Source organism: Lepidochelys kempii, chromosome 5, assembly GCF_965140285.1.
Source record: "Lepidochelys kempii isolate rLepKem1 chromosome 5, rLepKem1.hap1, whole genome shotgun sequence".
NCBI classification, from domain to species: Eukaryota; Metazoa; Chordata; order Testudines; family Cheloniidae; genus Lepidochelys; species Lepidochelys kempii.
Genome location: NC_136384.1, coordinates 85,574,455 through 85,601,968, shown reverse-complemented (window position 1 = coordinate 85,601,968; position 27,514 = coordinate 85,574,455). Strand labels below are relative to the sequence as shown.

The following is a 27,514-nucleotide window of genomic DNA, read 5'->3' as shown; positions in this document are numbered from 1 at the left end:
TCAGGCATGGTATTGGTGGGTGAAGGAGGTGAATCACTTCCCACACAGGACAAAAAGGAGGTACCAGTAGGAGGGAAAGGTATAGAAGATGAGGCTGTGTGACAGAAGAGGACAGAAAAGAAAAAAGAGGGCACTAAGGAAAAAAGTTTTAAGAAATACATAACACACTGAAGAAATAATGCAAAAAGGACACATGAGTTTTAGAAGGATGACAAATAAAAATCACTAGATTCCTGGAAATGAGCTCTATTCACTATCTACCCCCTAGGAATTTGAAGCTGAAGAGAAAACCTCTGTGAAATTCATTACAGAAGTCTCATTAAAGAAAAGCACAACTTAAGGCTTTACAATATTTAAAGTGGTTTCACTATGTACACTGGATGAAAGTCAAGGATATAATACAACTTATTTTAATATTTATTCTGTTGCTTTTCATATGTACATGATTAAAAATAGAAAAATAAAACCAAACTGAATCTTATAAAATATAAACTGTTTACACTAAGATGATCTATGTTTGAATGAGAGGTCAACAAAAACAACAAAAAGAAGCCTGGGCATACTGCTATTTACTCTGACAATTCTATTTCTAACATTTACAGAAAGACACGATGGAAGAAACAATTCTTCAGAACTGTACCACACAAAAAACTTTTACAGACAAATAGAGCCGCTGTGAACCAGGTTTAGAATGCTTGTACTTTTTCCACTTGCAGGCATGATTCATGTGACAATTCAGCTAACCAATTCTTTTGAGCAACTCCAGTTTCAGTCTCCAGTTGCATACGAGATTGGTGGAAGTTATCCAGAAATAGTGTAAAATTGCAAAGACTTCGTTTTTAAAGAGAAGTTCAGTTACTTTTGAGTATAAAAAAAACTGCAGTGTTGTCTTGTCTAGCTATCAACTGCAGCAAGTTTCCCCCATTCAATTATTACATCAAATTCTTCTAATAAATTCTGAATTGGTTCCACAGAGCAAAAACCTCTCAGAAAGGCATGGCTAAATGACAGCTGCTTCCTGTGCCATTTCACTTAAAAATAAAAATCTAGTTTTATATAGCAACAGAATGCAATGGTGTCCATCTTGTTGGGTTTTTTTTAAATCTTACCTATGTTCCTGAAATCCCAAAAAAATAACATTATCTATTCAAATGACTGTTGTACCTAAATTTCTAGAAAGCAAAAAGATAGCACTTAAAGCAAAGATTATCCCTGAGAATCTTAAGCAAATCAAACCAGCTCTTTCCCAATGCACATTTAAATCTAAAAGGTACACAAACAGCAATTTTTAAAAATTAATTCTGAAACCCATTAAAGCTACCCAACTTGCCAACAGATTCAAAACATTATACTAAGAATAAGAATCACTAGAAGCAAAGAAATGTCCCAATCTGGACAAAATGCTATAATTTACCAATCTGATAAACTAAACTTCATTTCCAATTTGGAATTAAAATGAAATTATTTTTTTTTTAAAATGGCAGCTAAAATATGTGCAGACTGGAAGTATTTTATTTAGTTGATTGCATTAGAGAGTCATTTTTATTGTATGGAAGGAAAGGGATTAAATAAAACAGTAATTGCATTTGCAACTGTTAAAAGTACTCTGAAAAATCCTGGAACAAACATGGTGATCTGCAACTGGCCATTTTTTAAAAACCATGAAATACGATTATCGGATACACCAGTACATTGTTTTCTACTCTAGTGAGGTTTGAAACTGGCGTGCTGAATCTTTTGAGCGCACATAACCCTCTATGGCTAAGTTGTCACATCCAAAGTATCCGTGCTCAACTAATTAACCGTAAGAACCACAGTTATTTTTATGCTTAATGTGGAGGAATTTCTCCTTCAGTCACCCTCTGCATCTGAGTCAGCATATTTTAGTTCACACTTAACATCAAAAGGTTTGTCCTTGACTTCTTTGTGAGCCTGCGAGGAGACATCATCATGTTGAACCTGGCCATTTCCACAATCTGGTTCAGTCTCATATCCAGTGTCATGAGCTGGCTTTGGATGCTCTCCAGTTTCATTCTGGATAATACCTTGCTCCACTAGAGTTTCTTTTACACTTTGCTCACAATCAGAAAAATCTGATTTGGGTTTTTTCTTACCAAGTAACATAGCAGAGCGGAATTTTAAACACTGGCCTGGTAAATAGCCTTTGTAACAGTTGTAGGACAACAGGCTTAGGAAGAGAACAAAAAAGAACAGAAAGAGAAACATTAAAAGGAAATTATCATTTGACTTTAAGAACATTGTCTTTTCGGGGACTCCATCAGGAACAGAATTGAAGATTTCAGGGTTGGAGGCTGCGCTTGTTAGGATGGGGCTGATTGGCTTTGTAATTATCCTTCCTGTTGTTATTGATATAATCTGGGTGGTTGAAGTTTGAGCAGTAGACCCTTCTGTTGGTACAGTTGACATTTTTGGTACATCGGTATTACCTTCTGTCTGTGTTGCTGGTTGGATTGGACCCACAGTACTAGGCTGGATTTTTTTCAGTTTCAAGACATGTTTAGCCACCACTTGAGAAAATTTCTTATTCTTCACTTTTTCTTCTGACAAACACTGATAAATACCACTATCTTCTTCTGATAAATTGAAGATGAGCAATGCTTTCTCCAGAAGACGATACTTGGGGCTCTCAACTTTCAATACATCATCTTTGAATTTCCAAACTACCTGGGCCAGGTTGGATTTTTGAGAACATTTGAGTTCTGCTGTGCTCCCATGCTTGAATGTATGCTGCAGAGAATTCTCTCTTACTTTATCTGGAACATCAAAATAAATTTGCAAAGTATCAGCAATGATTTTTGATTGCATTAATCCCTATAGTTTCATGATTCTGATAGTTTTAATGGAAATATAAAGTTTACTCCATGAAGTCTACCTCTATTCCTCAGTTTGAAACAGGATTACATCACCACCAACTAGGTACTTTTTAGTTCACACCAGCAGGGTTTACACAGGACAGTTAGAGCGCAACACTTCAGAGTGCTCTCCAGATCAAACCCTCTTAGTCCAGACTGTGGTGATGGGTAGACAAGCCCCTAGGCCATGAAGACATTCAAAGTCTGAACAAACCACCAAACAACAGCTATGCCTGAGATAGTGAAGATACTGAGGGATATAAAACCTCAGACTTTAGGATTTACACTAACTTCTTAATTTAAGAATTAGGATTAGGCCTTTACGGGGTAGATTATCCCACATCTTCCTATTAAGGAGTGTCTTGCACCTTCCTCTGAAGGACCTGATGCTAGCCACTTTTAGAGACTGCCAGGATATTGGCCTAGATGGACCACAGGTCTAATCCCATATGGTAATTCTTATGTGTAAGTAGTACATTTTTGAGTATGTAAATATTGTAAGCATCTAAAATATGATATTGATATTACTCAGAAATATCACTTATCAGTTGTAACACACTAACCCCCCCACACCAAAACAAAACACAATTAAAAAAAACAACATATACACAAAACCTATACAGCATGATAAAGCTAAACAATCAGCAAACAGCATTCTGAAAGTGATCCATACAGTGCTTGATTTAATAATAAACATGGTAAAGTAAACCCTTTGAAAGCCTCAGCTACTGCAATGCAAGTCTCCTGGAATCCTAATTCTCCCCAAGGATTCCTTGATGTGGTGACAGCAGCAACACACACATTACAAAAAAGAAAAGCTGTGATTATTTGAGCTTTCAATACCCTGGAGCATCGTTTCAGCTACTCTAGATATCTGCTCAGTGGTATTCAGAACCTTTCTCCCAACCATAAATCAGTTTATCTGAAGATCATTTCCTTTGCTCTAACCATAATAATCAGTTATTTCTTAACACTGCCATTAAAATTCCCAAGTCAGCTAATAAGTATCAAGAATGTAATTAAGGACTTCAATGTAATTCCTTACGGCAAACATCATTCTCATTCATAAGCAGCAGCTGCAATGGTACACATTCACTGTATTATTGCACTGACTGTAACTCTATGCAATGTATGTCTATCAATACAGACATTCTAAGATAATACACCTATTGTACAGATTCTCAAATACAATATATACAACTGAAGTTTAAACACATGAAATGGAAATGCACCTTGATAAATAAAAATATAAAACAAATGAATAAACATGACAATTTAAATGCACCACATATTTATTTTTTAAATCACTTTTATAAAAAAACAAAACTTACCAGGGCAGGAAGAGGCATCACCACCTATGTTCTGAATCCAATCCCTATACAAATTAATCAAGCATTAGAAGTTATAATCATATATTCCTCACCACCACCCCATAATTAAAAGGATCAGGATAATGATGATGCTTAAATTATGCAGACAATAGTCAACTAATAGGAAAATCAGAGTTTGAAGATACACCGCGTGCATGGACCATGAATATAAATAAATTGTTACAGCGTGCTTCTTGTTCATTAATGTCAACTGGACTTTTTAAAATTAAAAAAATTATAAATGATAAATAAGGTAACAAGTGTATCAATATTACATAATTTTGTCAGGGAATATTCACACTACAAATGTAGAGTTTCTTATTGCTAATCGCAGGACAGTCAACAGGTGCTATTACCTTTCAATTTCATCTTCTTTAAGAATATTAGTACAGGAGGCTTCATGTGATTTCCAAGCACAGTAGGGATCTCTAGCTAGAACACAGTCAACACAAGTGCTGTACTTGTCACAGAATGCAACAGGAGACTGAACCACACCAGAATTGGAACCTGCATAGAGATACCTTTTGCCCTGCGGATGTAACAGAGAGAGATCGTCCACAATCATCCTCTGGAAATCATGTAACAAACATATTACATTCATTAATTAACCACATTCTTAGGACTTGCAGGCAGAGAACAAGAGGACAGCCAAGAAAATGATGGATAGACCATCTACAGGAGGACAGAGTGGATATGGGGCAAGCATTGGACCAGCAAGCCTGGAAAATACTGATCCAGTGACCCAGCCCAGTTAGCTAAGGGGAAAAAAAAAAAGGGGGGGGGGGACAGAAGAAGAAAATTAGGACTTGAGGGGGCATATTATAAAATACAGATATATACTAGTAGAGGACTGGTGGGAGATGAGGGAAGGAGTACTTTGTTTTGAATAGTATTTTAAAAAGGCAAGGAAGCTGTCTCAGCGTGGGGGTGTGGATTAGATGATCCCTCAAGGTCCCTAGCAGCTAGGGTGACCAGATGACCCAATTTTATAGGGACTGTCCCGAGTTTTGGGTCTTTTTCTTATATAGGTTCCTATTACCCCCCACCCCCTCTCCCGATTTTTTCACATTTGCTGTCTGGTCACCCTACTGGCAGCCCTACATTTCTATGATTCTATGATCTTGACAGTGTTCAATGACTGGAAAAATGAGGGGAAATTGTGAGCGTTATGAGTGCTTGTAATAGGAGTAAATATTCAACTTTAAATCTAAGAGTCATCCATCGATTTAGAGCTGGGAAAACAACAGATTTTTCGGTTCACTGGCAATTCCAAAATAAAAAAATGTGTTTCAAGTCAACCACCACATTTTCTTTTGACAAAACTGAAATCTTTTATTTAAATTTCGACCGTTAAAAAAATCAAAAAACATTTTAAAATAAAAGAAAATTGTAAAACTAAACATCATTTTGAACCAAAAAAAAAAAAATCAAGAAGTTTTGTTTCAAAAAGGTCAAAACAAAATGTTCACATTTTTTCAGAATTTATATGAAGTGTTGTTTTTTTAAAACCAAAACAATCTGGTAAAACTGACATGAATTAGCAGTATTGCTGAATCTGCCTTTCTGAAAAAAGTTTTAGATGAAAAAGTTCACTCAGAGCTGCGCATGCAAAGCCCATGCTGCTGAGGACTCCAAAAAACAGGAATGGATGGTGGGTTGTGGGATCCACACTGACACCAACATCTCAGAGACTCACAGTTACTACAGGGTAAGGTAACTTCTCTCTTCTGAGTGTGTCACAGTGCAAATCCCACTGCAGGTGACTGGCAAGCAGTATCCTTCCTGGACTGTGGGAGTGAGGAGTTTCAGTTGCATTAGACAAATAACTGAAGTACCACTCTCCTGAACTTGGCATCAGACCTGGTTGCTGTGTCACAAACATAATGTTTAACAAAGGTCAGTAGGTTCTTCCACGTTGCTGCCCTGCAGTTCTCGGATACAAACACATTCCTAAAGCAGGTCAAAGATGCTACCTGTGCACTGGTGGAGCATGCCTTGATATTTGGAGGGAGAGACTCAGCAAATATCTGACAGCAGGTAGAAATGCACTGTGATCCACTTAGAGATCGTTTCAAATGAGATGGCTTGGCCTTTTGATGGGCTGGATATGCCCATAAGGAGGCAGGGAGACCAGCCTAAAAGGTTGGTTAAGCTCTGTTAAGGTAATATAACAAGGCTCCTGAAATGTCCAACATATGTAGCTTCTTCTCTCCTGGGGCTAAATGAGGTTTCAGGAAAGACTGGCAAGTTGACTACTTTAAGTGAAATTATGAAACCACTTAAGGATGAAGTTAGGTTGTGTTCTCAGAACGGTCCCTATGAAGAGGCATTCCTTCCTGTTCTGCAGAGCGCCACAGTGCAGATCCTGATGGACAACACATCTGTAATGCACTTACAAATAAGTAGTAAATAAGCTCACAGGCACTTGTTCATCCCCTCTCTGCCAGCAGGCCATCAGACTGCAGACTTGGTGTCATCACCATGAAGTAAACCCCACTGGCTCTGCACCTTTCAGGAGTCAGTAACAGTCTGGCAGACTTCTTAAGCAGACGTATACTGACATGAGCATGAGTGGTCACTGCAGAATTCCATCACAGAACTGATATTTCACCATTGGGGGACTTCTATAATAGATCTGTTCATTACAGAGGACACCACCAAATGTTTTAATTTCTGCTCTAGAGGGGGCATGAGGCTGACCACCTTATCAGACACCTGCCTGCTCCAGTGGTCTCCAGGCCTCCTGTATGCCTTTCCACCAATTCTCCTGAGCTTGAGAGTAATATCTAAGGCTACTCCAGACAGGCTATATTGATTGTTGATAGCTTCCTACCAGCCTGATGGCTTGGACGTTGGCTGGCTGAGTACTACCCACAGGGACCATTCTTGACAGGTTTGAGAAATTCTCATGCTGCCCAGGAAGCCATCTGCTAGGAAGACTTACTCCTCCAAATGGAATGGTTCTCCGTATGAGCAGTCCAACATAATTTAGACCACATCAAAGATCCTCAAGTACGTGCAGCATTTGAAGCATTCTAGATTGGCATTTAGTTCTCACAAAGTCCACCTTCCTGCCATACTGGCATGTCACATTCTGATTCAGTAATATTTGGTTTCACATCTGATGGCATCAAGGTTCCTCAGAGGCCTCCTGATACTTACCCACCTGTCTCCTATGTGGGATCACAACATAATCCTCCTGAAATCAGTGAAGCCTCTGTTTGACAGATCACCTTACCCTCAAGATTGCCTTTTTCTGGTGATTATCCTCTCAGCTTGAAAGGTTAGCAAACTCCAAGCCCTTATTGCTAGACCTCCTTACAATGGCCCTAGGCTCCAGGACGTTCATATGTACATTCAAATAGATCTGAGACCATATCCCTTGCATCTGCAGATGGTTCTGATGAGTTCCCCAATCTATCCCCAAGGTGTCCATGATGAATGTCATAATCAAGAAGAGGGCAAAGAGGGGCACCCCCCTTTGTATATTTCCTGGGCCCAGCCACCAAGTGAGCTTTCGCAGGACATAGGGTGAGACTGTGATTCTCTTGATCATACAGTACTTGGACAGGGAGTACACTGATCTCAGCCTTAGCTCTAAGGGTTGCAGGTGAAGTCTGGCAATTGGCATCACTTACATACTTGCCAACATGTGACCTTGTAGCCCCAGACATATCCAACATCACTGTTGGATTTGATTTTATTGGATTTATTTATTGTTGGATTTGATTATTTGCCATTGACTGGAGAGACTGCAACCTGTCCATTCTCTGGGAGATAGGGCAATCCTGGATAGCCCGGAAATTGTCAATATGTTGAATATATGAAATTTCTCTTATGACAGATGTCTCCTCTCTAGGAACTCTAAAATTCTCATAAATTCTTGAAACAACTTTAAACCATCCAGCACTGGCACCAGTGCAGAGACACTGCCTTGTTGGGTGATGAAGAGAGATTTTTTGGTCGTTGAGTGGGGCCAGAGCAGCAACAACGTCCTGAGTCCAGTTCTTGGTAGTCCTCTCTCTCCAGGTCTGGCCAGGGATACCGTTGGGGAGAGCATCCTCTTCTTAGAGTGCAGTGGAGATTGGCTCCTAGAAGCACGAGGGGGGACACGAGTAAGCCCACTAGGACTATGGCAGCATGCTGTAAGGCTACTGCTAGCTTGTTTGATATTGGCCAGTCCACAGCCATTCCTGATGGGGGCAGTGGTTGAGCCCTGTAGGAACAGCTGACTGGCCTTTTGGAGATACTGCCCTTGGATCTCAGAAGAGAGGATTCTCTGCTTAAAGGGGACCAGAAGACATGCCCCGGTGACAGGGAGAATGAGTAAATCTCTTCTAGAGACAATGCTAAGGTATAGGCACTCTCATTACACGGTCTGCAGTGGTACCAAAGATGGTCCTGCTTTCTTGCAGGGTCATGTCAGTTCGCTTTATTTCAATTGTAGGGGTCGGTATGGAAGGTTGTGTCACTGGTACTGGGATTGGTGTCGGAGAAGTTTTTTTCTCCGTCACAGGCTACTCCTTATCAACAGCCTTCAGTGCTGTGGGGGATTTTGTGGGTCTCTCTCCCGAGGCTTTAAGAGGTCCATCTTTGTGCAAAGACAATAAGCTCCACATGGATTCTCTGGCTTTGCATTTGGAGAGGCCCCCTTGGAGCTGGGCTTCAATACCGGTGGTGTTGGTGTCAATGCACTCTGCTTTGGTGCTGGTGATGCTGATGCCAAAGCGGGTGCCAGTCTTTCCTTGATGTTATCTTTTTCTGAGCTGGTCTTAAGCACCACATGTCTACTAGATGAGGTGCTGGTAGAAGCTGCCTTTCTTTTCAGCTCTGAAGACACAGTCATTGATTGTTCTAGTAGACAAAACTTCAACCATGTGTCCCATGATTTACATGCCTTCACAGAGAACGAGAGGCATACTAAGTATCTGCTTAGCACATGGGACTCTCCTACATAGGAGAAGCATCTGCTATGCTTGTCTTTTAATGGAATTAGTCTATTGTGGGAAGGGCAGGCTCGCAGGTTTATAATCCACCATACTGCAGTACCCTGTACAGGAGAGGGGTGTTTATGGGGGTATGACCATACAAATTCAGTCCAGATGAGTCTAGGTCATTCACAGCAATTCTGAAGAGTTTGGGCAAGGAGAGTTCTGAAGAAGTTTGGAAAATTTAGCTAGAGAGGGTTAGACAGTTATCAGGTTTCATCTCACTGCTCCAGGCGATATCAGGGACCTGGGAGAAGGTTGCAGTCACCCTGCACCTTATGCTCCTGCATAGGAGTCTGAGTAGACACAGCGCCCCTACATGACCCTAACAGACACTGCTGTTCAAGAGACTCCAATCTCATGGGCATGAAGCCCATGGGCATGCACATCTACCGTGGGATCCACACTAACACATACTCAAAGAACCAAAAAGAAATTGGTGAGAAAGTTGTGGGGGAAAATGGAACAGGAGACATGACTACAAAGGAAACATTTAATATATATATTCTCCCTGTGTGCGCAATGGTTACCATTAAAAAAAATATCAAGGGTTGCTAACAGTTATTGCACATTGATGTTTGAGTTATTATTTTATTTCCCTTTACTTAGTGATTGAAATAAATACAGTATCTGTTGGTTAATACTGACAGACTGGCAATTAGTGTGTGTGTACGTGCGCATTTTCCATTGTGTCTGGTAAAATTAAACACAGAACAACCCACTTTTGAATATTAAAATATAATATTAAAATATTATTTTATATTAATTTACAAGTTTTATTTTAATAAAATAGTTTAATACAATATCGTAGCATATATTGAATTAGAACATAAGAACGGCCACACTGCATCAGACTAATGGACCATCTGACAGCGGCCAGTGCCAGATGCTTCAAGGGAAATGAACAGAACGGAGCAATTTAGAGTCATCCATCTCCTGCTGGCCAGTCCCAGCTTCTGGCAGTTGGAGGTTCAGGGACACCTGGAGCATGAGGCTGCATTACTGATCATCTTGGCTATTAGCCACTGATAGACCTATCCTCCATGAACTTATCTAATTTATTTTTTCAACCTAGTTATCTTTTGGCCTTCACAGCATCCCACAGCAACAAATTCCACAGGTTGACTATGCATTGTGTGAAGAAGTACTTCCTTTTGTTTTAAACCTGCCGCCTATTAATTTCATCGGGTAACCCCTAGTTCTTGTACTATGTGAAAGGGTAAACAACACTTCCTCCATACCATTCATGATTTTATAGACCTCTATCAATTCCCCACCCTTAGTCATTTCTTTTCTAAATTGAACAGTCCCAGTCTTTTTAATCTCTCCTCATATGGAAGCTGTTTCATACCCCTAATCATTTTTGGTGCCCTTCTCTGCACCTTTTCCAATTATTTTTTGAGATGGAGTAACCAGAACTGCACACAGTTTTCAAGGTGTGAGCGTACCATGGATTTATATAGTAGCATTGTCATATATTCTGTTTTATTATCTATCCCTTTCCTAACAGTTTCTAACATTTTTAGCTTTTTTGACTGCCACTGTACAGTGAGTGGCTGCTTTCAGATAATTATTTAAATAATGCTGTTAAAATAGTTAACATCCCAACAAAAAGTCACAAAGGCAAAAGGGAAAAGGAAGGAATTTAAATAAGTGATTAAAACTTTTTTTTAAATGATAGTTTCTTAATTATATGCCCCATATCATTAAACTAGCTCTTATCTCTCAAATAATTTGAGTGAAGAAAAGAAGAATTTTCATTACATTTCTTTTGAGAGTAGAAACCTTTTATTGCTTTTGAAATTCTACTTGCATAAGATTTTTCTGTGGTGCAGCACAAATACATGGACGACACTGGAAATTACCTAGGAATCTATGGACTGGGAATGCGTTATCACACTGCAAACCCATCCACTAAAACAAAAAGTGGGCTCTCTGCATTTACAAAGTTTCTCTTCATCTTCATGAAAAATAAGAAAGCTTTCCAGTGACAGGTGCTGGAAAAATACACTGTGTAGGGCTCTATGAAAAAGAGGCAATACTGCTGACATGCAAAATGTATTTAAATATCATAGAATCATAGAATATCAGGGTTGGAAGGGACCCCAGAAGGTCATCTAGTCCAAACCCCTGCTCAAAGCAGGACCAATTCCCAGTTAAATCATCCCAGCCAGGGCTTTGTCAAGCCTGACCTTAAAAACCTCTAAGGAAGGAGATTCTACCACCTCCCTAGGTAACGCATTCCAGTGTTTCACCACCCTCTTAGTGAAAAAGTTTTTCCTAATATCCAATCTAAACCTCCCCCACTGCAACTTGAGACCATTACTCCTCGTTCTGTCATCTGCTACCATTGAGAACATATCAAGACTCAGCACAACAAGGCATAGATTGCCTTTCAGATACAGTGGTAGCCTCCCCAGTCGCAAGCTTCACGGCATTTATTGATCACCACAAACTTGTAAAGGTTAGGATAACGATCTTACATTTATAAAAAGTCTTTCATTTCCAATGAGCCCAAAATGTTTACAAATGCAAGTAATTCCATTGACATTTATGGCACTACTACTGCGGGTAAAGATTACATGCATAAATAAGGGTTTGCAGGGTCATGTCCCTAACTAGTGTACAAACTACATACAGAATGATCATCCAGATCTTGTCAGAAAACCACCCAGCAATTTCTTGACAGTACAGCGCAAACTAGACTAGAGTTTAGGACATGCAGTGAAGAATCTCTTTTCCATTTGGAACAGCAGGGGAATTTCAGTAGGCAGAATGCAATGATCCATGCTGGAATGTGACCAGGACACTGGAATTAGACACACCTATTCTTATGAAAAGTACACTACAGAAAAATCTGGTAGAATTTATATTGAAATGAATCATATCAATAACATTTGCAGATGACATCCTTGCTATAGAACTCCATTTGTTGGTTTAAAAATTCCACAGAAAGGACATCATTCCCTTAAATTCTACAGAACTTTTCCATAAGGGGTAATGACTTCTACTTTATATTTAATCAGAAAACTGGTACCTCCAGCAGCAGCAGAGTAGTTCCTAATATCATGCTGGGGAACTGGTTCTAGTATAGACTTGGGGAGAAGAATGCCACCTACTGAAACACCAGTATCTCTTTCTTCCCCACCTATGCATTCACCCTTGGAAGCTTCCCATCCACGTACCAAATGACCCAGCCTGACTCTCCTTATCTGGTGATGTCAGACAGTATCACAACACAAGATGTTATCCTATATTCTGAGTATTATTTCAGGGATAGTCACATTTTCCAACAAGTCCTTTTCTCTTTCTTCACACTACTGGGGTTACCCCTTTTTTTTTTTGGATCTTCCACAAAATGTCCTCAACACAGTCCTGTTTTTCACGCTTACCTTTTTTGATGAAAGCAACAGTGTCTGAACTGGCTCAAAATTTTGGAAAAGCTGTATTTCTTCAATAATATGCATTCCATTTTCATAGCTAATAGCTTTATGCAGGGCTCCTTTATCTGAAATATCCAAGCAATACACCTAGTAAGGACCTCAAAGAAGAACTGTGTGTAAAATGTGTATGTTTGCTATAGCTCGCATCAATGATCTTCACTAGAAGACTTCATGAACGATAATACTTTGTGTTCCATCACACAATGTTGACATGCACTGTAAACATTAACAAATTAGGTCCCAAGACAGCCAAGTAACATCAGTATTTCAGCCTCTATTTTACCAAGAGGGAAAATGATGCACGAAGAGGTTAATGGCCAGAGTACACTCCAACTTAAGTAACTGGTAAAACTTCTGTTCATTTTAACAGAAGAAGGATGAAATAAAACACTGGAAAATGTCCTTTTTTCCTGCCTGTCGAAATTCTTGACTTCTTGTCAAAAACCAAAACCTGAAAAATTGTGGGGGTTTTTATGGAAAAAAATCAGAAGTTTTTAGACAAGCAGACACTTCTCACAAAAATTTCTGTTTAGTCAAAAACTCAATCTTCCATAAAAAAAATAAAAGTTTAAAATGGAAAATTTTCAACCAGACATAGGATTAAGGGCTAAGTGGCTTGCTCAAGGTCACACTTAGTAACCCAGTCCATGTCTAGAATACTAGGAGCTAGACCCAGAACTCAGACCTTTTCATATCCAAGTCACATGCTTTAATATTAGATTATGTTTCTTCTAGCATATTCCTATGATTCAACCATTAGACTAGATTAAAAGAACCATGCCTAAGAAAATTTTCTCTTTAGCAGTTAACCATCATATCCAGTCTATAAAATCTATGGTACAATTCTGTTGGAAGCATTTAATTGAGACTATATTAAATTTAAATAGAGATATTATGGCTATAAATGTGATTTTTTTTTACTCTTGTGCAGCCATTAAAATGTTCCATTAATTATGTTTTCTCATTTAATTCTTGGAACTTCAGTGTATTTTCAGTTTGAAACAAAATACTGCAAAATTTGTTAGTATCTAGTACAAAGTACAATTTGAGCAACTGAGCCAAACACAACTGCTGGACTTGGTAACTAAGTTTGTTCAGGACCATGTTATTGTAAATGTGAGAGAGGAAAAATGTCCATTTAGCATAACTGTAGAAGGAAGTGCAGAAAATCTGGATGGGAAATAAAGGGAGAGACTTGATAACACTGACTGACCTGAGTCCATGCCAAAATGTGTTCAGGCCAATTTGGCAACTAAGTGATGATGTGTTGTGCTAACAGCACAAAGGCTTTTCTCATTTTAAAATCCTGTTTTGTACCAGAAAGTCTACTGTCTTGTCAAATATGATCCACCTGCCCCAGTTTTTAAATCTTTGCAGTATCTGTTTGTGTATTTTAAAATTTCCATTCCCTACTGATTTTTAACCTTAAATCACTAATCTGTATTGCACATGTGAACTAGGCCAATCTCCTTGTGTGGTATATTCATTTCCTAATTGGATCTGCTTCACTAAAAGGAATTGCTTATTTTATTTTGTACTAGAGAAGGCAAGTTATTTGAAGACTATTCATGAATGTTTGGTTAGGTCAGGCGGATAGGAAGAAGGGAAGGACCCCTCTGAAATGGACATATACACAGATCAAACAGGGGAAGTTAAGCATTAAAGGAGACACACTTTTATCATGTCAATTTCCATATAACGCCAAGAAAAACATAATTTTGTATTCTCCTGAATTTCAAACGCAGGGACACCTTGATTAAAGAAACTAATATGTACTTAAATACAACCGTAAGAAATAAAAATATTTTGTAATTGTGAAACCTTTGCATCAAAGGTCAGAAGAGCTTTTTGTTGGTTTAAATTAAATATAGCATGAAAATATCCCAGGTGTCGTTATCAGGCACAACAGATTCTAAGTTGTAGAGACCTACTAGTATAGCTGTATCTATGTGGTGTGGCACTTTAAAGTCACCCTTTTTCAGTATTACAGAAGAGTTCTTCAGGGAAATTAACAGTAGAGAGGAGGAAGAAGAGTCTCTCAGACAAGTCAAACACAAAACTACACAAAAAAGTGAACTCACTTTGTAGCTTTCTGGGAAACATTCAGATTTTTGTAAATTATGCAACTACCATTTCAGTTTCACCGATTTGCCAATGATCTTTTTTAAAACAAGGAATGCCCATTTTTGTGACATATACTGGACTGCCAAAAGCATGTCTGGGGTTTTTGTTTGTTTGTTGAAAGTGAGAGTCTCTCACTCTTTAAACTCACACTTTTTTTTTTTCTCCAATTAAGAGATGGTCAAGGTGAAGGAATGGCTAATCCTGGTCTTTTCTTTAGTTATTTTGATGTTAGATTAAAATATTTATTGGTCCCTGGCCAATCCTCGCCTTTTTACAGGCAGACGCCCTTCCCTACATGTGTCTCTTACAGAAGCAGATGGTACAGCACTTGGCTCCCAAAGACAAAACTGACGTTTCATACAGCAGTTATTGGAGATGCCTGGGTAGAGGAGGACGAGGAATACATGTGACCTTCCCCTACCCCTGACCTATTTGTCTTCCTCCAGAGGTTGATCCCCTTCCTACAGAGCTACCTGCTCTCCTCCTTTCCATCTGCCACCAGGAAGACTTAGGGCCTGTTTGCTTCCGTGAGCCTCTTTCAATTCAATCCTTCTCACACTGCTTGTAGGGGCAGGGGCATACAGGTGCATTGTAGGCTGCTGCTGCTAACTGAAACAACAGCTGGCTATTACCTTTAGGCAAACAACACTGTCAAAGGATACTGTTATTGGCCTTTCCCCTCCTGCTGCTGATACAGGGAACTCTTCAGCAAGGAATGAAACTTCAGAAAAGAAGACGGACAGTTTGGAGGACCCTAACACATCTACAGTTAATTTTGTGGGGATATTTTTTTAAATGGACCAAGACTGGCCATCATGGCCCTTACTTTTTAAAAAGCATGGACACCAGTTGGTATGAAAGTATTGTTCATTCTGTTTGTTGACAATATATTTCACCCTACTGTACTAACAGAGACTTAAAATAGTGTAATGCAAACTCACCTGTACTAATAAACATAACATCATACACGCTGCCATTGAGTGCTGGGACTCTGTCTACCACGATCTGTGTATACCTCACATCTCGTTTAATTAATCTGGGTCTGTCCCCTATCGGGGCCACTGAGTCATCCATTAGAGGGTGATCTTTAACAAACTGTAGTGTTTTGTCCGGTAAATTTAGAGAACTCAGGTAGTTCACTGCTCTTGCCTCCTTGTTTATACACTGTCAAAAGAAAAATTGTATCATTTGTTTTTACCATATTGTACACTGTTGATAGCAGCAACACCTGCTTTTTACCAATCTTATTTTTAAAGTTATAAAACACTGTAGGAACATAGGCTCTGTTCTTTGTTATTTCTCTGTGCAGTGCTGAGTACAATGGGGCCCAAATCCTCACCGTGTATTCCCAGGCACAAATAAATACTTACATACATACTTGCTGTTTCAAAGGGATCGCTGTTTTTTAAAAGATCCTATTGACATAATATGATTGGGCCATCTGTAAAATGGGTCATGTATTTAGTGTACACCTTTCAAAAAGAATGTTTAATATATCTTTGAAAGAAGCCTGATGGCTAAAACTGTGGAAGTGCACCTTTAAATAATAAAACTCAAACCAAACATACCCCTCAACAGTTTTTTCAGGTGCGTACTCATATTTTACAGCTTCCTGGTTTGCACAAATACCAGGTCTCAATTTGTAGCAGGATAAGTGAACAAATATATTAGGCATTGGACCCAACCAAAATATATATTTAAACACCTCCCCCGGGTCCCACACTTCTAAGCTACAATCAATTTACCATGCCCCTAAAATTAACTAATATGAAAGCAGAAAACATGTAAAAGCAGAAAAAGAACTGTAAGGACCCAATCCTATAAACACTAATTACTGTGAGTAGTGCTTCCTAGTGAGCAGTCCCACTGAAGTCAGTGAGATGACTTGAAAGAAAGGATTGCAGGATTATGCACTACTTTTGTTCCTATTGATCTAGAATACACTTTTACACTACCATAATGTGCTGTGCCATCTATTTAATTATAAGACAATTTGTTACCAAAAACTGAAAAAATGAATATGAAAATTGTGATATAAACCAACTCTGTGAACTATAAATAGAAAGAAAAGGAGGACTTGTGGCACCTTAGAGACTAACCAATTTATTAGAGCATAAGCTTTCGTGAGCTACAGCTCACTTCTTCAGATGCATATCGTGGAAACTAAGCCTGCTGCAGTTTCCACGATATGCATCTGAAGAAGTGAGCTGTAGCTCACGAAAGCTTATGCTCTAATAAATTGGTTAGTCTCTAAGGTGCCACAAGTCCTCCTTTTCTTTTTGCGAATACAGACTAACACGGCTGTTACTCTGAAACCTATAAATAGAAACTACTTCATTGCTAGATACAAAACTTCAAGATCAATCAGTTGGCAATATGGCAGTGATTAAAAGAAAAAAAAGTTTTCTAAGGAAATAGTATCCATATCAGGGCACATATATTAACTAATATCCTTCTCTAATATTTTCCCTGAATTTTTTATAGGTTCTTTCGTATGTGCAAGAGAAAAGGAACTGCTGTCATCCAAGTTTATCCAAACTTACAGCTCCAGGTCGAGGTTTAGGAATCTCTCCATTGTATCGGACCCACTTTGTATGAGACTGTTCTACTGTGGCACTCTGCATATACTTTCCTTTGGAGAAAACTTCTTCCACAGTAGACAAGTTGTATGCACACACGGCTGACAGCCCCACATTATTCCTAAAATTAAACAGTGGAAAATGTTACCATCTTACTGTGTGGTGGTAACCAATTGAGATTAAATTCAATTTCTGGAAAAAGATTAAATGATACTCACAGTTGTGGGGTAAAAACTCCATAAATCACTGGTTCCTTCAAACTTGGAGACTTTAGAATAAAAACATCATTGATAATGTTGAAAATTAAATTCTTGTCAGGTGTGGTACAGATCAATCTGGCCTTGAGAAAGGAGGTCCATTTTTTCTGCAAAGTCCTTAATCCTCCTTGGTCCCTCTTTCAGAGGGGTTGAGGGAAAGAGAAGGAAAATGTAAGGTATATTTTCTTTCTTAAATAAAGGTTCAACACATACAACACTTATGTACTATCTAAAATTTAAACTGAATAGTCATGAATAAAAGCAAAAAAGCAACTAAAAGATACAACAACAAACAAATTAAACAATGCTGAAGAGGTTTTTTTGGATACAATAGAAACAATGTAGAATGGTTTCTCTCAGCACACACAGATAAGTGTTATAGGGCCAAATTCTACTCCCAATTAAGTTGTGCAGCTCTGAAGTCAATGGAGTTACTTAGATATATGCTAATGAGTACAAAAAGAAAAGGAGTACTTGTGGCACCTTACAAACCTGCTAATGAGTACAGATTTTCTGGAGGGAAGATGAAACTTACGACAGCTTCAAAGAACTGTATTACAATAATAGGCAGTAAATTGAGCTGAGCACAGAGCTTTAAAAAAACAACAACTGTACATGGGACAACAATTTAAAGTAAATAAAGCTGCATTATAACTGCACTTACAAAAGAAATAATACGATGTCTATTCTGTGATCATCTCAAAATGTTAGTAACTTAAGATCTAGTCTGGCAAACACATATGCACGTATTTAATTTTACTTCATGTGAATAGTTCCTAGGAGACAATGAGTATTAGGGCCCAATCCTTAAATTAGGGTAAGTACCATGAGTAAAGATTTGCAGGTTCAAGGCCTTTAAAATAAGAGAGATCATTCAACTACTGAGACTGTATACCCAGAAATATAATGAAATTAGTTGTGCAGTGACTATAAGAAATTTTACAATATTCGGGATCTCAAACTTCAGCTGTGCTACTAATCTTTAAAAGCAGGCATCTCAGACCCAAATCCTTGACAGAATTTCCTGCCCTTTCTTTAAGGCTGCTATGCAGAATATTGTATAAAATATGCTAATTCCAAAAAAGCAATCAAGTATTTTTTTCCTCTTTTTAAGATAGTGTATGCATATAGATGGGTAATCTGCAAGTGGTTCCAAATAGATAACAGTTAAAAAGCTATTCCAAATTTTATGGTTCTCTCACTTTAAAGCATTGACAAACTGTCAGCAGGCAAAGGACCATACTAACAAGACCAATCTAAATTTGCCTCAAGCTGCTGGAAGATAGAAGCCTCCAGGGAAACATTTGTTATTGGTGTTTTAAAATTAAATTAAATTAAATTAAATCAACGTAACAAAAGTTAAAACAATAAAATGTTCTGACCTTATAGAAATAAAATGTTTAGATAATTTCTCATTGCAATTTTGATTAAATCAATACATTCCAGCAAAACATTTTGTATTTGTATAATCAGCATCTTCTGTTCCATCAGAAAATTTTCACACCAGCTCTAATGAGTAGAGAATCAACTCAGCCTGCCATATCCAGGTTTAAACACATTAAATGTGACAGAATCAGGTTGCTGGTGATTGTTTCTTTCCAGGCTAGGACACCTCTCCATGAAAGTACTACCTGTCACACCACAGTGAAGAAACTAACCATCTCTACATAAAAAAAAGCCTTATTTGGCTGGTCTGTAACCATTTAAAAATAACTCATAAAAGTCCACAACAATCACCCTATGGGCTCAGTTCTGCTTCTACTGAAGTCAGTGTAGCCTTTAATGCAAAAAAATCAAAGAATTGTTTCTGTGTTGTATAAAAGGGAAGGAAAGGGTAACCATCATCATTACTTTTTCAGCTGGGACACATGCTGAAATCTTACTCACTTCAGTTGTAGAGAGCTTAAAAAAATATTTGTTTTCACAGGCACCAACTAGACTGTCTGAGTAACTATATTTAGGTACAGAAGACTGATATGAATATTTGATTTGCTAAGAATAGATCTGACTACTTTTAATGTGTGTGTAAAACACAATATGAAATATCTTTCATATCTTGCGGATGTTGTCTCGATATTGGTTAAAGCAAATTATTAGATTGTGTCCCACCTTGCACACTCTACTTATTCTTGGAATCATCAACTTTCCAACAAATTCATATTCCACAGACATCTCAGTGAAAAAGAAGTACACTTTGTCATCTTCTTCTTCAGTGCTGTTTTGATCTGCTCTTATCACATCAGCAAAAACAAAACTGGGTTCTACGGATACAAATAAAGAGAAGCATTCTACATTAATAGCTACTTTTTCATTATTTCGTCATTTTCCTCTAGAGTTCTCTAGGACCATCCTTTCTCCCAAACCCCACGTTGTGGGCAACTGCACTCCATTTAGAAGGCCTGGAAACGGCTCCTCCATGAGCCCATCAGTATTGTTCCTATTTGGATAGGGCTGCTGGAGAGCACAGCTGTATGAAATATTTGCATTCCGACTCAAACTGATTGGAATGGAGTTACAGGTTTGCGATCCCAAGATTTCACATGCCCACACTCAACAGCATGATCTGAAGCTGCTTGCCTATCTGATCATCTGTCTAGTCACCCTCCCTGGCCAGCCTCCACCTCCTGTACCAACAAGCCCTAGGACCTGCTGGAAGAAATGCAAGGTAAGAAGGGGAAAGTGATGCACTACGGTTCATGCTCCTTTGAGGTTTGAGTTAACTAAATATGAACCTCAAAGCAAAGGTGCAGGGGTTGGTCAGTTTCCATTTTCTGAAAATCCTTTCATGAGTTGAACCCTATCTGCACAGCCCAATTGAAAATCCACCCAACACACTCGCAAATTCAGCTGGCTTGGAGTACAGGTCCTTAAACTGAACTTGAAAACATGCTGACAGGAGGGTAAGGACACTTTTTTCCTTATCATCTAATAGTCTGGCTAGTCATGCCAAAGCAAGGTGAAAGGTGAATGGAGACAGGATAGACTGTACTGCTTCTGGATCATGTCAAAACCTGAACGTCCTGATGATTTTCAGAGTCAATGCCACTGAGACTCGAAGTCTCAAACTAAGTATTTTCTCTCTCACACACTCAAACAATTAAAAAAGTAAACAAAACACCTTTTTCTTCTAAAAACAAAACATAGCAAGAAACAGCACCTCAGAGCCATCACAAAATTGCCTTTTTTCTTTGAATATATCCATGGACTTCAAGGTAACTATGCTCAGAGATCTGAACTTTTATAAGGGAAAAAAATATCCATTTTGGCCTTTTTTTATGTATTAGGAAGAGGTTTTAGTGGTAGTAAATAGGGAAATGTGGTAGGAAAAACCTTCAGTAAAGGAAATTGGCTTAGTTGCCTTCACATTTACTTACCATTAAGCCAAGGTATTGCATATTCTGTTCTCAACGGGCTCTGATGAGAGTTTCTAGAAATAATAGGCTCACTTCCCAAGAAGTTATAGGAAGTTCCTGAATAAAGCTCTCCATCTTTAACATAGAAAATAAAACACAATAAATACTTCAAGCCATACTACTTATTAAGTAACAAAAAGGTATAGAAATATTTCAAGACAAGTTTTCAAGAGAATATATGGTAATTTAAACCTCTCTTGAGGGAAGATGGCAAGAATTTCCTATATATTAAATTTGACATTTTTAGTGCTTATGTTTCCCCTCTGATCTTCTTTAAAGCTGATGTTTTTATATCTAATTTGTTACTGTTCTAATACAACTTTGATGGCAGAAAGTTACCAGGATTGCTCCTGCAGTAATTGTGAACGCATCTGCTTACAGCTGATTTATATTGTATACATAAAAATATAAATGAACCTAAAATATACCACTGAATTTTTGTAATTGAATAATTCTTTAGAAATTATTCAGAAAAAGTATAGGATATTCCTGCAAAAGTGAATCAAACTGAATTAATAAGAAGAATTTAAGGATCATAATCCAGTAAGTGTGTTCCTTCTGTTTCCCGTTTCATATTAATTTAAACTTTTCTTCCATGGTCTTGCTATATAAACATACAACCACAAACTTCACTGGTTTTCCCATATGAAGACTTAGTGTGGTTTAACCCTCTAATGATATGTTCATGATCACTGATTTCCCATTAATCTATTCTGTTTGGAGAAGAAGAAAGTATTCAGCCCACTTACTTTTTCACTTTTTAATTTACTGACACACGTTTTTAAATTACTTATATTTATACACAGATTCTTCTGCAGTGCAATTTTCTTTCACTGACAGTTTCATCAGATACTAAAGTGATGGGTGCTTTGGAAATACAATCTGGTGAATGAATGACTATATCAATAGCTATCATCTGCTTGAACTGAAAATCCTAAACATTATTCCCAAAAACCCAAAATGAAAAAAAGTCTAAAAACTATGAATTGCTGCAAGTTTTATGTTAAAAAAAATCACTTCAATTATAGAATACAAATATTTTGATGTGTGTCTAAAAAAAACCAACATCACAAACCCTGGTATTATGTCCTAGTGAAAAGATTAGGGCATGATGGAGGAGAAAGAATCAATGATTTTGTATTGATGATGTCATTAAAGTTTGAACTTACCAACCATAACTGATGTGTAGCTTTGGGCAGGGTCAAATGGACATCTACCTTTACCATCTTCATTTTTACCTCGGAGTTCAAATGACGTTAAATTCTATACAGAATTAATTTAAGTTAAACCAAAAGAGTTACATTCTTTACTTTCTAATTCAAACAATACATGTATGCAGTCAAAAATAGCTGTATAAAAATATAAAAATAAAGTTTTCTGTATTATTAATACTAAACATCAAAAGACACTTTAAGAGACCATATATTGAATTAAAAAACAAACAAAAACCTTTAAGTAATAAAGAGAGGAAATAACCCAACAGCTTGGGAGCACAAAGGGAGGCGGAGGAAAGGGTAGTGGGAGGGGAGAAAAGAGTTCCAGACAGATGAGGACGCCCAACTGAAAAGGTGCAGGGAGAGAAGACAGTTACGAGGTGAAGAACAGAGAAGTGGAGAGAGAAGTCAGAGGAGGTGGTTACAAGGTGGGAGAATTAGTTTGAGAAATGACTATGCAGAGTTTTGAAAACCAGAGATGGACAGGAAGACTGTGAAGTTGTCAGATGATGGGTGTGACATGACCCTATTTTTGGAAGTGTGGGAGTAATCTGTCTGCAACTTTATGGACTTCCAGATATTAAGAGAATAGGGGTTTAGCAAGACCACTAAAATGGGAAAGGAGCAAAAAAAATGGGGGGACTGAATGAATAAGGACTTCAAATGAGGCAGAGTCAAGGGATGTACGAATTCTGGCAATGTTCTGGAAGTGCTGATATACAGACTCAAAGACAAGCCACAGTCTAAGATAATTCCTAGATTTCTAGCCTTGGGAACACAAGTTAAGGGGAGCAATAGTGGAGTTAGAGACATGGAACAGGAAGGATATTTTGTTTTAACCTAGAAGAAGGACTTCACTCTGAAGTATTCAGTGATATGAAGCTCTGGAATACCCATGAGCTGATAGAGACAAGATAGGCAGAGACGGGAATCTGAGAGAGGTCAAGGAGAGACAGAAATGGGTATCATCCACACAGAGTGTCAATACCATTTAAAACTATGTATTTTGGCTACTGCAAATTTGCATCAATAGAACGTAATGAAAGCAAAGCCTTAAAGTAAATATGTTTCTGTTAATAACCAAGCTAAATCAATATTTTGTTAAAGGCTTTGTACAGGAAGAGTGAAATTAACCTCCAGACTCTGTGGTTATCATGAGACAGTATCACACCCGCTGGAAAACTATGACTGGCACTGGAATTCCAATTGCCTTAGGAAACAAAGATTAACTCATCAGGTACACTTTTCTCGAGTTCACCTTATTATTTAAATGAGCCGGTTTAGCTGGTTTTAAAGTTATTATTAAGAGAGAATGCATAGTCACACTTACCAGATGATCACAGATTGGCTGAAATGCATTTGTGCCACACACATAGAGAACATTATCATTCAGCGGTTGTAAGACACGCACATAGTTAAGGCACTCCGTCTGTAGTATGGAAGGAAAAAATAAATCCATTCTGATCAGCCACAACTTCAACATTATAATAGGAACACAGCTGACAACAAGCTATGTTGTCAATTCTTCCATTTCTACTCCTCATGTTCTATCACAAGCAGCATTTCATATGTTTAAAAACATACAGGGCTAGGTGATATGATCATTATTGAGACCAGAATCCACTCTAGCTGACTCCCTAAGAGCAGCATCCAGTGTTATATTTTTGGTGTACAATTGTTTCTAATATGCCCATTATCTCCTAAGTGACCAATTTTGCTTCAGAATTAATATGTTCGTATACAATAGCTAAAATTCGGATTCACTTGGATCTCAAAATTTTGTCTCAAGTCTAGTTCAGATAAAATGGCCTGTCATAATCCAGAAGTAAAGTCTTCAATCTGCCACACATAAATGTCACTTAGCTTCAGATTATCATTTCCTGGATTTTTGTATATACTACCACTCTGATGTGGGCAGCAATCATTATGACAGTTAACAGCTCCTAGTGTGTGAATTTGCCATGTCCACAGGGGTTTCCCACTACCTCGGATGGCATGCTGTAAACTTAGTGGTTTTTATAGCTTCCTGCAGCCTTTTGGGATGCTGGTGCTGGCAGCCCTCACTTTACTCAAAAAATAAACATCCAATTACAGCAATTAATTCCTTTAGCTTTGGAATGAAACTGGCAGTTTGGACATAGCTTCGAATGTCAAGGGAAGAGTACAGATTCAAAATGCTGAAAACCAATGAGAATGCTTGTTAACTCTGAACACCCATCTGTGTTTATTGACTTGATCAATAATCCCTATCTGTATTGTGAGCCTCATTTGGCAAGTTCCTGGTGGAATACAGAAAGACACCACCATTGTTCAAAACATACTGGGAGCTAGAATAAATAAGCATGCACAACATAACAATGAATACACACAGAAAGTCCCAGAGAGAGCAACAGAAATTCAGCGAAAAGAATAAAGGATGAGACAACAGAAACCATATGAAATACCATTAGGTAAATTACATATAGCTAGCATAAAATACTCAAGAACCAAAGTAACCTATGTGAATTACGGCAGTGTTTCTCTAACAGTTGATCGGGACTCTCAGAGTAGTCACAAAAGGCAATCAGGGAGATCACAAGGTACTGAGAGTTTTATTACAGTTCTAAAGCAAATAAAATAAAATTTCCAGAATAATTTTAGGGCAGCCAAAACCTTCAAAACCTGTGAGGTCAAATGTAGGAGACAGGGTAGCAGTAGCAGCCCCACTCCTTTCATGTGAGCACAAGTGACTCTCTCGCAATACACTATCGCACTCTCCAGCTCCCTGCACACCTTTTCTATTCAAGTGCAAGTGTTCTCTATCACCACTCACAACACACGCACGCACACAGAGTATAGACTTATCCATATTATCATTGATACAATTACTATAAAAGTAAAAGTAACAAATTGAAGCAGGACATAAGGAAGTGACAGCCTGAAAACATTGCAAAAACTGTACCAGAGTAAGTAGTTAAAGTGCAAAATTAACTGCTGCAGTTTACAAAACCCACTGCAATTAACCATTTGCTGGAATTTTTTTTTATAAATTATCACTCCTAAATAGTTACATTCAAAACACTGTTGAAAATGCTTTCCAGAAAACTAAATTCATAATGCTTTGCTGAAAGCTAAAGGACAAACAAATTCACCTGTTTGGATTTGCCCTTGTCTGCACATTTAGTTTTTTTGTCTTCAGTGACCTTCCAATACAACTGGGGGAAAAGAAGCGAAACAAAAACAAGTTCAGTGCACTTCACATTCACTTGAAAGCTATTATTAAGCGCAATGCATAATACAGAGAGCAGATCATGTTTAAAAGACAGTCCGCTGCAAATAAGTCATTCTGCAAGTAGCTGTCAGGGACCCCTCAGTGTTTGTCTTTATCCTCTGGGGAGGTGGCATTTCTGAATGCATGTGCAGTAATAGAGGTTTCAGCCACGGCCAGCACCTCTTAGAGTTCTGTACAAAGATATACTATGACGTTTCTTCTCAAATTATTAATGAAGTTCCCTGTGTTGTGTTTACTAGTGAGATAAGATTATGGTAGTTTTAGAGACTTCTACATTAAAAAAGCTGAGGGAAGAATACAATTTTTTTGGGAAAATGTCAATAATTCCTGGACCGTTATGCAGCTAAAAGGGCTTCAGTGGCTGTACGTGTCACCATGGATACTGGACTGTGTCCAGTATATCTATCTCCTGGTGTTTTTCACTGAATATCAATGTGGTTCTAGAGTAGTTTTGCTTCTTAATATGTTTCAGATAGTTTAAATGAAAATGATCAACTGTTGAAGAGGGATCAGTTTTACGTGCAGCTGAAAATCAATATAATCACGGGTCATGAGTATTTCCTTACACAACTTTGTGAATTAAACTTAAGAATCAGAAGGAATTTTCTCAAGACCGTTCTAGGTGAGAAACTGTGCTCTCTCTCTTAAGGTACGTCACGCTCCTTTCCGAAGACCCTAAAGTACATATACACACAACTCTAGCATGGATATAAACAGCAATGTAGATGGTGAAGCATTGCTTAGGCGAGTCAAAGATGTGCCTGAACCCCATAGGTATGTACTCAGATATATACCCTCCATGGCTCTCTATTTGTTCAAGCAGTGCCTGCCCGGTACAGTTTTAGCAGTAGAGTGTCCCACTGCCTCTCCTGCAGCACGGAAAGGCTCCAACAGAGTGAAGTCAGTGGGGAAATGCTCTGGCAGCTCCCAGCTGCTGAGTCTTTCCTCTCTGCTTCCCCTGTGCCACAGCCTTTCATTGACATGTGTAGCTACACACCGCAGCATGGACGTAGTGTGCTTTTCACTGCGACTTTCAGCTACGCATACCATAAACACTACTGCAAGAGGTGTGCAGTGTAGATGTAACCTTAGAGACACACTGCAAAACTTATAGCCCAGGAGGAGACTGCTGGCTTTAAGGAACCTTTGCACTATCCCTTTGGATAGTTATGGAGTGTGGAGAGGCCCCACTACAGGGTAATTCAGACAATGCTAGGGGTCGGTTAAAGTTATGGCAGCCTGTCCTATGGCCTAAAGTGCTGCCTAGAATCTCTGCAGTGCTGTTTGTTGTAGTCCTGCTCCTGACGAGCCCTTTCTGCCTCCAGCATGCCCCCTACACCAGGACTTGAAAAAGGGTCCTTGAAAGGCAACCTTGCAACTGTCTCCCACAGTGTCTGCACCAGATACGAGGCTTTTCAGACCCCCGTAAGCCATTCCAGCCCTTAATGCATCATAAAGGGACCATAGCAGGGATGAGGATCTCATCCTCTGGCTATTCAAAATCAAGATGGCCAACCTAAACTAAACCCTCACAAAGTTTTAAACACATGGAGGGGCAGCAAAACATTTATTTCCCCCCTGATTCTGTTCCACATTAGAAATGCAATCATGCAAGGAGCTCTGCACCTTACACACCCAGTCATAGCTTCATAAATGAATGATTTATCAAGGTGGCAGCAAGGCTACAGAAGCCTCTAACTCCACCTTCAAATTTATTTTACTTGACAGTAGCCAAGATACTGTAACAGGGAGGCCGTTGTACACCTCATTCATGGTTGCTGAAGATGGCTTGTTGTTTTTCTTTTTAATTTTCAAAATTAGAGCTCAAAATTTCAGAATTTAGGAGGCAAAGCACAAGTTTTCTACAAAAATGTCACCAAAATGGCATTTATACAAGAATCTGTTTAACATTTCTAGGTAACATTGCTAGGTAACATGAAAAAAATACTTAGGAGTTTAGAATTAGAAAAAGCACAGTAACT

General features: G+C 38.4%; 1 protein-coding gene across 3 annotated transcripts in view; it reads right to left on the bottom strand.

The window, feature by feature from the left end:
- The window catches only part of SEMA4D (semaphorin 4D), a 141,382-nt gene continuing 113,868 nt past the window's right edge, over nucleotides 1–27,514 (bottom strand). For all 3 annotated transcript variants that reach the window (XM_073344910.1, XM_073344909.1, XM_073344911.2), the window contains exons 4-15: nucleotides 25,393–25,455; nucleotides 23,592–23,690; nucleotides 22,217–22,310; nucleotides 21,009–21,122; nucleotides 19,744–19,895; nucleotides 17,596–17,771; nucleotides 17,342–17,498; nucleotides 15,740–15,962; nucleotides 12,624–12,739; nucleotides 4,600–4,772; nucleotides 4,205–4,248; nucleotides 1–2,774 (exon numbers count right to left, since the gene is read on the bottom strand). In XM_073344910.1, the coding sequence (XP_073201011.1) occupies nucleotides 1,852–2,774; nucleotides 4,205–4,248; nucleotides 4,600–4,772; nucleotides 12,624–12,739; nucleotides 15,740–15,962; nucleotides 17,342–17,498; nucleotides 17,596–17,771; nucleotides 19,744–19,895; nucleotides 21,009–21,122; nucleotides 22,217–22,310; nucleotides 23,592–23,690; nucleotides 25,393–25,455 (2,334 nt within the window). In that variant the 3' untranslated portion in view covers nucleotides 1–1,851. The remainder of the gene's footprint in view (nucleotides 2,775–4,204; nucleotides 4,249–4,599; nucleotides 4,773–12,623; nucleotides 12,740–15,739; nucleotides 15,963–17,341; nucleotides 17,499–17,595; nucleotides 17,772–19,743; nucleotides 19,896–21,008; nucleotides 21,123–22,216; nucleotides 22,311–23,591; nucleotides 23,691–25,392; nucleotides 25,456–27,514) is intronic.